The 11,949-nt window shown below is 45.2% G+C and overlaps 1 protein-coding gene and 1 long non-coding RNA gene across 3 annotated transcripts in view; one reads left to right on the top strand and one right to left on the bottom strand.

The window, feature by feature from the left end:
• The window catches only part of AKAP13 (A-kinase anchoring protein 13), a 231,889-nt gene that overhangs the window by 184,429 nt on the left and 35,511 nt on the right, over positions 1–11,949 (top strand). For both annotated transcript variants that reach the window (XM_006142666.3, XM_006142667.3), the window contains 2 exons: positions 7,266–7,333; positions 9,963–10,029. In XM_006142666.3, the coding sequence (XP_006142728.1) occupies positions 7,266–7,333; positions 9,963–10,029 (135 nt within the window). The remainder of the gene's footprint in view (positions 1–7,265; positions 7,334–9,962; positions 10,030–11,949) is intronic.
• The window catches only part of LOC102500918 (uncharacterized), a 15,246-nt gene continuing 3,706 nt past the window's right edge, over positions 410–11,949 (bottom strand). Inside the window, exons 4-7 of the long non-coding RNA XR_333702.3 lie at positions 8,641–8,788; positions 7,078–7,311; positions 5,565–5,898; positions 410–934 (exon numbers count right to left, since the gene is read on the bottom strand). This is a non-coding gene — a long non-coding RNA (uncharacterized LOC102500918). The remainder of the gene's footprint in view (positions 935–5,564; positions 5,899–7,077; positions 7,312–8,640; positions 8,789–11,949) is intronic.

The raw sequence follows: 11,949 nt of genomic DNA, 5'->3' as shown, positions 1-11,949 counted from the left end.
TCCACAGAACTGAGAACTTGATTGGGTGGAAACAGGACCGTAGCATCCACTGTGAATACTGTTATATCTACAATGAGCAGTCTAGGAACATTCTGCTCACTGGCCTTGGTCAGCAGCAAGGAAATGTGCAATTCCCCAGGTCCCTGGGTGAGAATTCTGCATCATACTTGAGTCTGAGGTCCAAGCTGAGACCACCCATACATGCCCAATCCAAGCTAAGAAATTTGCGCAAAAAATTGAGTGAAATCCCAGTATAGGAACTGGTGTAATCCTGAGGCCCCCGTCAGAGCAAGGACAGACTGCTCCGTGGGCCATTTTATGAAAACTGCCAGTGTTTGTACTTGCTTATATGCGTGAATGAAATTGTTCTCTGTAGCAGGTATTCCAAACTAAATGCAAAAGCAGACCAGGTGTTGAGGTGGATGTGTGAAAAACCGCAAGCATCACATAGACCTCTGGTTGTGTTTTCAGATCCATCAGAATGGCATCGTTATTCTCATTGATTGACTTAAAAAATAGATATTACAATTGTAAATGAAGAAATAAAACAGTATGAAATATTTTGTATATTTGAAAGCATACAGCATAACAGTATTTTATATAATGGAGGACTTTTTAAAAGTGGAAAAACCAGTAAAATAGTGAGTCAGGTACTGGTTTTATGCCAACAGTATTTATAATACACGAGACAAGACTGTCTTGGTCCAGCCTGTAAAATTTAATGGTCAGCCACCCAAGGAATCTTGTGTCAGCCATTTATTTCTTGTGGAAGCAGCAGCGGATTTCTTCATGAAGTCCGTATGTCATCACCCTAGTCTCCTCGATTTGGGAGGTCAGTCTAGGGGGAGGATGTCATACTGTCTTTTGCTGGTGGTTTGTGGATTTATGGTCACAACTTGATCTAATCCTGCATCACAAGTTATTTCAGTTCTACCTGCTCAGCAAAGGCAAGAAAAAGACAGTTAATGTGTTTCATGCTTAAACTGCAAAGAGTCAGACAGCGACAAGGAATGACATCAGTAGGATTTGTTACCCTAATATGCACCTCGGGTTCAAAAATACATTTTTAGTTTTCACAGCACCCCACCCCAAGAAACTCAGGAACCCACGGCTTCAGCCACAGCTTTGCACCTTGTTCCAGAGTCGTGTTCACGTAGTATTCAGGTCCCAGCGTGAAGGCTAGTGTAAGTGTACACTCTGCTGCTTATAAAGGGGGTGGAGGGGTTGAGAGTGAAAAGCAGGGAATGTTGTGTAGTCATCCTCTGAGAGCAACACCAGTGATTGGCTGATTCTCTCCAGCATCCTGACAAGCAGAGGCTGCAGTGAGTGTTTGTATGTGTGAAGCCCCATCTGTTATCTTGGCAGAAAGTGGAAACCATGAGTAATTTGGGGACTTGGGGTCATTTGTCCCTTCCCTCCATCTCCTCTCATGCTCAGCATCTTCCCAGGAGTCTCAGGAAATGGAGCGTCCCTGCCGTTAGTCATTTTCTTCCTTGGAGACCATTGTGCTCTTAGAAGAAAGGAGCTTCCCTTTCTGGTTTGACGTAACCCTATTTTCCTGACCTGGGTGGAGCCTCAGGCCTCAGACAGCTGCTCTGTCAGGTTTTGACTCGTGGTTTAGAAGGATTAACCATAGAGTTCATCACGATGATGTATTATGAGGGTTTCCATCGACTGACTCCTGTCTTCCGGATATTGTTGGCCACTTTAATATCCATCTGCATGCAAATACTAAAAGGTTCCACAGAATAATGTCTTAAAACACGTGGATTTCTCTGACCACTGGATTACAACCAGGGCCAGTCTGAGCTCCTGAGGGTGAAAGCTGAGTCCCTTACATGGACCCATGTGGAAATGGCCATGATGACAGGCATGAGAAATAGCAGTGAGCAAAACATTTATGAAGCCTCTGAGTAGTCTCCCCCGAATAAGCAAAAGGTGGAAACAAAGCCCGAAGCTTCTGGTCAGGACTAGTTCAAGGTAATTCAGTTTAGGAGAACCCTGGAAGGTCTTTTCCTTAGCCAAAATGCTACTCTAACTATGGGATTTGGTGACTTCAGTGGGGGAAAGACAGGAGTCTTTCTCATTCTTACCTATTAGGTAAAGCTGCCACTGAATGGGTCTTTGGAAGCTCCTGGAGTCCTTCAGCATGAGAAATTTGTTACCTTCAGATTCTTGGATCGTGCCCGCAGTTCTATTTCATTTCTTTAAACAGATATAAAATGATACAGAGATTATCGCTGTCTTTAGTTTTGTTGTGTTAGCAGCATCTGACTTTGTGGTAGGTTGTTTCTCTTGATTAAAAAAAAAAATAGTAAACAGGTAGACCAGCTGCAATCTAAGGAGTAAACATGAAAATTTAGAATCCGTGATAGCTGGACTCTGCCTGGGATTTCATGAGTAAAAGCAGCCCTCTACGTAGATAGCGCTCTGACAAAGTTCATTGTTTATTTCAAATAATACAGTACATATAATTGGTTAAAGAAAGTTGTTCGTTTAGGGAAAATGAAGGCAAAAAAGGTCCTAAGCAATAAAGCCAGGTCTTAATCAGACAGAACCCTTTCATGTTGTTCCATTTTCGTTTGTCAGTGTTTTTATGAAAACTGCTGTGGTGAGTCCTTCAGCTGAGATGACTCGGCCCTCTGTGTGGCTTTCCTCTTGTTCCGAACCTCAGCACTGTGGTTATAACACCAGCTACCAAGAACATCTCACATGCCTTTTGTGTATAAGCCCTCTGAGTCGAGACCCAGCAAGGTCTCACATTCCCTAAAGGGTTCAAACAGGGAGTTGCAGGAAGAATTTTGGAGTGTGCATTTCTAGATTGCCCACCTCTAAATGTTTTTTGTTTTATTTGTGTGTTCTTGCTTAGGGTCGACGTGATAGGAGGAAGTTTTGGCCTTTCTGTCCTTAATGGTAGTTCTTCAACCTGTGTCCCTAAGTAAGGATCAGGCCAGTCTCCCCAGGCAGCCTTTGCTCTCAGATCAGTCTTAGGGAAGTCCAGTCTTCAGCATATTCCCTGATGATGGTCAGTGGGTCGAAGTATCAGAAGACCCCATTATTCATAGCATAGAACTCAACTCGTGGAGGTCCATCTTTCCTTCAGTAGGCATTCCTTTAGTAATCTGTCATTTGGGGACCAGCAGTTGGTGTAATGGCTACATTGCTGGATTCCCATGTAGTCCACCATGGTTCTAGTCCCAGACCTGGTGGCTTAAACTCACGCCGGGCACATGTGCGTGTGTGCCCAAGATCCCTAGAGAAGAAGGGATTGTGGAATGGCCATCCCCCCTGAGGGGTGGTTTCTCACTCTCTGTCTCTCTGTCTCTTCTGTCTTTCTGGTGAGCACACGTGCCCTATAGCAAAAACCTCTCAAAAAAAAAAAAAAATCTGTCATTTCAGTTCAATGTGCCATAACCACTCCCCTTCCCCTTGTATAAAGTTGATTTTCTTAAGCTCTCTCACGGTCTGTTTTCTTAGTCTCCCTAACAATTTGTTTTATTAATATTATGCGTGTTATTTAATAGTTCACCAAAGGTCTGTGGTAGTTGGTGGCAGAAGTTAAAAACAGAAAAGAAAAAAAAGAAAGAAAAACCACTCAGCAACAGATAGATGATCATCTCCGGTCATGTAGTTTTTGCTTCATTTTCTTTTATGTTTGTTGCCTACTTGGAGGGGGGAAAAAAAAAAGCTGGGTTTGCTTGCTTTTAAGTTCAGAAGAATCTCATTAGGGGTCAGATGTGTTCCTGTTAACCCCTGTGCTGAGGCATTTTTGGGTAATTTTTCTAAATAAAAGCATATTACTTACTGCTATTAGAAACTCTTTAAAAAAAGAAATAAATTAAAGGCCAGATCATTCTTTGATTTTCCTAACATGACAATATGGCCTATGGTAGAGAGATTGAAAATGTATTAGATTCATCTCTAATTCTGGTATTATTGGTAATTATCTGTTTCCTAAAACAGAGAATAATAAGGTTTTAATCCCATGCCTTGGGCTGATGTCATTGGGGCTGAAGTTCCTAAATCACCCACGCACAGCACTAAAACCGTCAGAGCGACAGAGTCCAGGACAGCTTGGTAACAAGTTGAGTGTTTTTCAAGTAGGTGCTTCAGCATATTAAACAGATGTCCATGGGAACTGTTTATCCCGAAGACTCCTGACCATAATATAGAGCATAGTAAACTCTCAGCTGCGGTGTGGGACTGGGGACATGCCTTAGTTCACTGAAAAGTGAATTTATGTGAAAAGGTTTTTACTGAGCACATTTTCTAAACACATGACTTACTGGGCTCAAGGGGAGCGAGTATAACTACCAGCTAAACCTAAGGATAACATAGGCTTTGTTTTTGTGTTTATTTTCCCTTTTCTTTTTGGTAATTATTTTTTAAGAATTATTTCCTTTATTTTATTTATCATTATTGCTATTTTCAGTTTGACCAGAGAAAGACAGAGAGAGAGAAAGCAAGCTGCCAGGTCCAAGACTCAAACCGTGGTCAGCCATGTAGGAGTCCAGTGCTCCAACCACCACGCCACCTGCTGACCCATATTTGTTTTGTTTCTTTTTTAACTGCCAGAGAGCATGTGAGAGAGAGAGAGCGAGCAAGTGAGAGAGAGAGAGAGAAAGCAAGCGCCCGCCCTCTTCCACAGAAAGGGATGTGGTTATGACACAGTCCCTTCTCTTCTCTTTGTCCATCTTAGCGTGTGTATATACGTACCGGAAGTAGTTTCCAAGCTGCCAGGGCTGGCATTTCATTTATGTAGTTGGTTATGTGGGATCCAGATTCCCCAACAAGTAGGCCACAGGGACTAGCCAGCCTGGCACTGTCACTTTCTTTTTTTTTTTTTTTTAAGAGAAATTTTTGCTATAGGGTGCGTGCGCTCACCGGAATGATTTAGATCTGGGACTTGACCTACGGTTGACTACGTGGGAGTCCAGCAATGTAACTTATACCATCTGCTGGTCCCTGGCACTCGCTTTTAAACAGATTTGAGCAGTATTCAAGTTTTCAGGCCAGTGTTCATTGAGATTTCATTGAGGGAAGGAGGCATGGGATTAAAGATGGATTTGAAAGGGTTTAGCTGTGTAAGGATTTGAGAAAGAGAAAAGACTGTGAGGCTCATGCTTAGAAAAGAGGATAGATCCACCAGGGCCTAGACCAAGACAGCCCTGTATTTCTGGCATGTCTGTATGGCAGGGGAGGGGAGGCGACAGTTACAGTGAGGATAGTGGTAGGGTTGGGCAGAAACACATCTTGTCTTAGAAAATGAATATGGGGGCCAGTAAATGAATATAGGGGCCAGTAAGTGGCATGGTGGTTAAGGTGCTGGATTCCCACATGGCTGATGGCAATTCAATTCCCGGACCCAGTGGCTTGAAAAATCACAACAAATAAATAGATAAATAAATTGGGGGGAAAAAAAAAAAAGAAAGAAAGAAAGAAAGAAAATACAGAAGTTTGCCTCGATTAGTGTTAAGCTCTATACATTATTACACCTGAGCGAGGCCTTCCCAGGGCACTCTGTTTATATCTGACGTCCAGCAGCCTGGAGCTCACCTGCCTACCTCACGGAAGAACATGCAGAAGGAACTTGGGGGGGGAACGTGGCCCCTCTTCCACTTTACAGATGAGGAAATTTAGGCCTCTGCAGAAGGAACTTGCACTGGGATGACACTGATCAATCAGAGGGGCCAGGACCTAAGTCAGTTGTTTCTCCTGTTTTCCTTTTACTGTTAAGTTTCTGTTTCTCATACTGCGCTCAGGGTTGTATCGGGGACTTGGCTTGTAGAGAGTCTGCAGATAGACATTCCGATAGGTGCCATGAATCACATAGTGTAGTAGAGACTGGATTGAAAACTCAGCAATGGATGCGTGGTCCCTGCCCGAAGGGAGCACTCACTGGAGGAGAAAGGGAAAAAAAATGATAATCTGTTTTTGTTTTCTTTTTTTTCTTTTTTCTTTTTTTTTTTTAATAAGGGAGATTTTTGCTACAGGGCACATGGCTTGCTGGATAGACAAAGTGAGAAATCACCCCCCAGGAGAAATGGCCCTGCCACAGTCCATTCTAGGGATTTTGGGCATGCACGCTCACATGCCCATCCTGAGTTTAAGCCATCAACACTGGTACTTGAACCACAGTGGGCTACATCGGAGTCCAGCAACATAACCATTATACCATCTGCTGGTCCCAGCCCCAAATAATCGTAATACACCGTGACTGGTGATGCTAAAGAGGAGACCTGTAGACCGAGTGGGCATTGAAGGATCGGAAAAGGCCTTCGGTGGGCTGGATGCTGGCAGTCTTCCTGTCCTGTGTCCTCCCATTCTCATTGTCATTCCAGTCCCCCGACCCCGGCCCACATGTACAAGCTGGAAGAGCATCTTGGCCCCCAGCCCATGCGTTGACACTGACAGGAACTGTGGTGCTTCCTGCGTCAGTCTGCGGGGCACGGCCCCACGAGCAGTTATCTGTGGTGACTTCCTGAGTGAGCCCTTCCCAGAGCCTCTCCCCATTGGGCGTCCCCATAGACCAGACTTGTGTTTGTCTCTGCTTCACCTCTGACATCTGGCACAGTGCTGTCGATGAGTTCATAGCAGCAGCAAGGGCTGACCACGACCCTTCTGAGGCAGGGCCTGGGTTTTTCACATCAGCGGCCCTTGAAGGCCAGAGGAGGGAAAAACAAGAGTCGAGATAAAGTCATGTGCTGGGCCGGCTGTGGTCTCTCCCTGAACCTTACAGGAAGTCTCCCACCTTTTCTTGAGTGAGGTGCTTTGAGGTGATTCCGATGACTGTTCTTATGTGGCTCTTGACTCAGCGAGTGGGTTGTAAAAAGCTTAAGGTAGTTAAGATCCCGAGTAGAAGGACAGAAGCCAGTAGACTTTGACATTCATACTGGGGACTTTCTTGCGGTCATGCAAACTTCATAAGCCCCGTTAGGGGCTTTATGGATTTGTGTGTGACTTAAAATTAAATATTGATGGCCCACACTTTCACTTTTAGTTTTGACAGTTTCCTGTCTGAAAAGTCCCAGATTATTAGGTTGTGTTAATCAGAAATCACATCTGCTTTTGTCTCACCTCCTCCAAATAGCGTCACAGCGCTGCTTCCTGGAAGAGGGCTGCGTTCTGTCACTGCAGTTGGAGTCACACCCTTACATGGGAGCAGCTGTGCTTGGGGATCCATAGGCTGCGTGTAGTGCTGGGAAGTTGGAGTCTGAGATCGGCTCGCTTCGTCCATGTGACCTTTGGTTTTGCTTTCTTTTCAGATTGCAGTGCGTTTGTCCACAAAGGCTGCAGAGAGAGTCTGGCCTCCTGTGCCAAGGTCAAAATGAAGGTAAGACACGTTTGGCTTAAAGAAAACTTAAAATTAAAGGCCTTAAATCTAGGGCAGTCCATAGGATTTGGGAGAGTTCAGGCTGTGGTAAGGGTGGTTTATTTTAATCATTTTGGTACTAACTCTAAAAACAAAAACAAACAAAAAAATCATACCCGTCTAAAGTGATTAGTTCTCGGGGCTGGCAGGTGGCATGGTCATTGTAGCGCTGCCCTCCCATATGGCTGAATGTGGTTCAAGTCCTGAACCTGGTGGCTTGCTTTCTCACTTTCTCTCAAAATAATAATAATAAATAAAATTAAGTAATTATTAAAAATATTTTTAAAAGGTGATCAGTTCTCTTCTGGGTTAACAATCTTGGGGATTTAAGATGTTTGGAAAAGAAAATGCTTTCAGAACATCTACATGTTAAATACATATTTCTGCGTTTATTGCTTCTGTAATGCCATTAAAGTGGTTTTCTTTTTTTTTAGAATTATTTTTATTTAATTATATTTATCACTATTATTTTTCAGTTTGCTATAAGGCTTACACACTCACCAGAGAGAGAGAAAGAGGGAAAGTGAGAAAGCGAGCTGCCAGGTATGGGACTCAAGCCACGATCAGTCATGTGGGCGTGCAGTTCCTTAACCTCTATGCCACCTGCTGGCCCTGAAGTGGTTTTCTTAAGCACATCTGCGACCTCCTTGGCTGTGCACACACCTAGCTTCCCTTGCAGGATCATGCGGACAGCAGGTGGAAGTCGGGCTTTGATTCCTATTGGGAGTGGAGGGGGTGCTGGTTCTCCCTCGTCTGGTGGCAACCCTTTACCCAACGGGCATGTGTAACTGACCGTGATCACATGGCCCAGGAATGAGGGGTTCTCGTTGTGTGGCGGTACGTGCTATGGACGAATGTGCACTCCTTTTGCATGCTCCTCGTGGCTTTTAAAAAGCAAGTATGGGCCAGGGGACCAGCAGGTGGCATGGTGGTTAAGGTGCTGGACACTCCCACATGGCTGACCACGGTTCAGGTCCTGGACCTGGTAGCTTGATTTCTCACTTTCCCTCTCTCTCTCTCTCTTTCTTTCTCTCTCTCTGGTCAAATTAAAATAAATGAATGGATAAATAAGATTAAATAAAATCCTTAAAAAATAAAAAAAAGGCAAGCATGGGCCTGGGGGCATGTCTTTTAGGGAGCCTGTGTGGGGTCACCCGTAAATGCCTTATCATAATTGGCGAGAATACGATCAGCTCCGTTCTAGTGCTGTGGCCCCAATCTCGAGCGTGCATCAGAATCACCTCAGGGGCTCTTAATGGACACCTTACCTGCAGAGTCTCAGATTCTAGGGCAGGACCCAGGAATCTGCATGTCTGGTAAGTTCCCAGATGGTGCTTTTGATCCAAGGGCCTCATGTCTAGAAACTCTGAACCAGTGTAGAGATGGCAGGCTTCTGCGCCCTGGGTCATCCTCAGCCTGTGAACATGTATTTCGTTTGGCTCATTCAGTGTTTTTAAACATTTGAGTTAGACCAATTATGTAAAACTCATATTTCCTGTCAGTTTGGATATATGATTTCTCTAGAAAAATTGGAAGACCTCACAGCTCCATGGAGAACAGTCTCACTGCATTCCTCTCTCCTCCTCTGTCTTTTCAGGATTTGGGGCACACATGCCCATGTGTGTGGAGTGTTTTTCAAGCCACCACCAGGTCCAGGACTTGAATGCACAGTAGGCCACGTGGGATCTAGCTCTTGGATACCCCAGGCCTCAGGCTGGCCATAATGAATGATTTCCGACTGATTTCTTTAATCTATAGTGTTGTAAAGTCTTTGTTGTATGCCATAACTAAAGTCTTAACTGAAATGAGCCTTTTATGTACAAATTTGGTACCTTACATACGCTAGTGACTGGAGAAATATGAAAAGGCCCAGGTACTGCTTTTAACGAGCCAGCAGTCCAGTGGGGGAGGACAGGCGTGCAGCTGCTGCTGTGGAGGTGGGCACAGACTTTTACAGGGGTGCCAGTCCCTGCCTTGGGTGAGGATAGAAAGGAAGTGAAAGGATAGCTTCACCCAGGAGCTGATAACTGCCAGTCCTGAAATGGAAGGACCTATGCTTCGAAGGTGAGAAAAGCATTCTAGAAAAAAGAAACAGCATCAGGCCAGCTGGTAGTGTAGAGGTTGGGGCTGCTAGATCCCACATAGCCAACCCATGGTTCAAGTTCTGGACCTGGTGGCTCAGGAAGCATGCAGGGTGTGTGTGTGTGTGTGTGTGTGTGTGTGCGTGCATGCCCAAAATCCCAAGAAGAGCATGGAGAAGGGGTTGTGATGTGGCCATCCCTGCTAGGGGTGATTTGTCTATTTCCCTCTCTTTCTCTCTGGTGAGTGCACATACCATGTAGCAAAAACTGAAAGAAAACAAAACAAAACAGAAAGCATTTGCAGCATCAGAGTGCCTGGCAGGTGCCGAAGACGACAAGTGGGTGACTGGGACTGGGACACGGGGTGCGGAGCGCCAGTGCAGGTTTAGGAATGTGGACTGAGCCGCGCTCTTCCTGTTTCTGGTCTCTCCCCGCCCTCGGCTTTTCGAAACTGGCCAAGAGGTGAACTGTCAATGCAGTCTTCATGTATTTCTCTTCTTTTTTCATAGCAGCCCAAAGGGAGCCTCCAGGCGCATGATACCTCATCCCTGCCCACAGTCATCATGAGAAACAAACGTAAGTAGCTCACCCCACCTCGCAGAAGGCCCTGGCCTTCTGGTCTGCACTTACAAAGAGCCTTACAGTGTTCATTTAATTTTCCTTGTCAGGATCTGAGTACCCGTTTTGTGAAAAGTTAGAGAAGCCTGCTGCTCTGTCCTGCCAATTCATTGACCGGTAGCTTAACACTGTATCATTAAACCTCATTGCAGGTTTCTCGGATAGTGTGCATGTTGGCTCAAAAAGCTGCGCCTCAACCCACTGTGTTTAAGCAGGTGTTTATCTTCGAAAAACATGTTTTTTTGTACTTTGAACTTAAATTAATGACTTACAGCTCTCTGTCCTGCTGGTTCTTTCCGCCACTCATTGTTTTGAGATCTCTGCGTTATCAGAAGCTTTTGTTTGGCATCGCTGCAGGGTGTTCTTTCATTAGCATGTGTCACCGGCTTAATTATTGTCCCCCCAAGACAGGATAATGAAATTGCTTCCAGCAGGCATCATAAATAACACAGCAATGAGTATCTTCCTGGTTGGTGCCATGGAACCAGTGTGAGCGAGTGGAGCCCCCGATCTGTTAGAAATGCAGGTTGCTGGGCCCTGCCTAGAACTAGGAATTGAGAATCTGGAGTGGGGCCTAGAGAGCTGTGTCTTCATAGGTCACCCAGGTGACTCTGATGCTCACTAAGCTTGGAACCAGTGCCCTCCGCCTAATTTTTGTAAGTGCCCAGATAGCTCCAGGATGGCCAACACGCCCAAGAAAAGTGTGAGTCCCTTTAGAGGGACTAGGTCCAGTTGTTACCCGTCTTTGCCTGTGAACGACACAAGAGGACTTTCACGGGCTAATGCCCTCTTCAGTCTGTGGTCCAGCCCGTTCCTCACACCTTTCACTAATCTAGTCTTTATATCTCGGTTTCTAGCGATGCTATCCCTTGTTTCAGAAGCGTATTTTGTTTCAAATCAGATAAGATAACATCCTTTTTTCTTAGTACCTACTATGTGCCAGGTTGTTCACATAGCTTACCTTTGGCCCCACAAATATCCATATCCCTGTGTTAGCCCACAAGGCAGCATAGTGGTTAAGAATACGGATTGCAGATTCCAGTGGTGCAGGTTAGAGTCCCAACACAGCTACTTAATAGCTTTGTAACCTCCATTTGCCTCGTTTTCCTCCTCTGTCCCATGGGGAGATGACATCACAGAGTGGTAGTCAGGTTTATTATTTTTTTAAAAGAATTATTTTATTTACTTTAAATTAGATCAGAGAGGGACAGAGTGGAAGAGGAAAAGAGAGACAGAGAGGGAAAGTGAGGAAGCAAGCCTCCAGGTCTGAGACTTGAACTAGTCAGCCATGTGGGAGTCCAGTGCCCTTAACCACCATGCCACCTGCTGGCTCCGGTAGCCATGTTTAAATGAGATCCTGTCTGTACTTAGTAGAAGGCAGGCACTCCGTAAGTGTTAGCTTTCACTGCCATTATAGTTGTCATCACAAACAAGGAAACCGAGGTTCACAGATACTAAATAACTCGGCTGGAATAGGGATTGGTCTCAAAGAAAAGCTGTTGTTTTCACCTCCCTGTGCTGTGTTTTAGTTACAGGTTAAACTTCTGCATTACATCACTTCATTCTGCTTCTCCAGAGTTTTTACTAACCCCTGGGACCAGCAGTTAGCGTAATGGCTATGTTGCTGGACTCCCACGTAGTCGATCGTGGTTGGAGTCCCGGACCCGGTGGCTTAAACTCACGCCGAGTGCGTGTGCATGTGTGCCCAAGATCCCGAGGGGAGAATGGAGGAGAAGGGATTGCGGCGTGACCATCCCCTCTGGGGGGTGATTTCTCGCTTTCTGTCTGTCTCTCTCTGGCTGTCTGGCGAGCGCACGAGCCCTATAGCAGAAACCTCTCTCAAAAAAAAAAAAAAAAAAAAGGGAACCACAAGTTAGG

The sequence above is a fragment of the Tupaia chinensis genome, unplaced genomic scaffold (genome assembly GCF_000334495.1).
Source record: "Tupaia chinensis unplaced genomic scaffold, TupChi_1.0 Scaffold000078_1, whole genome shotgun sequence".
Classification (NCBI taxonomy): domain Eukaryota; kingdom Metazoa; phylum Chordata; class Mammalia; order Scandentia; family Tupaiidae; genus Tupaia; species Tupaia belangeri.
This window is presented reverse-complemented; position numbering and strand designations above follow the sequence as displayed.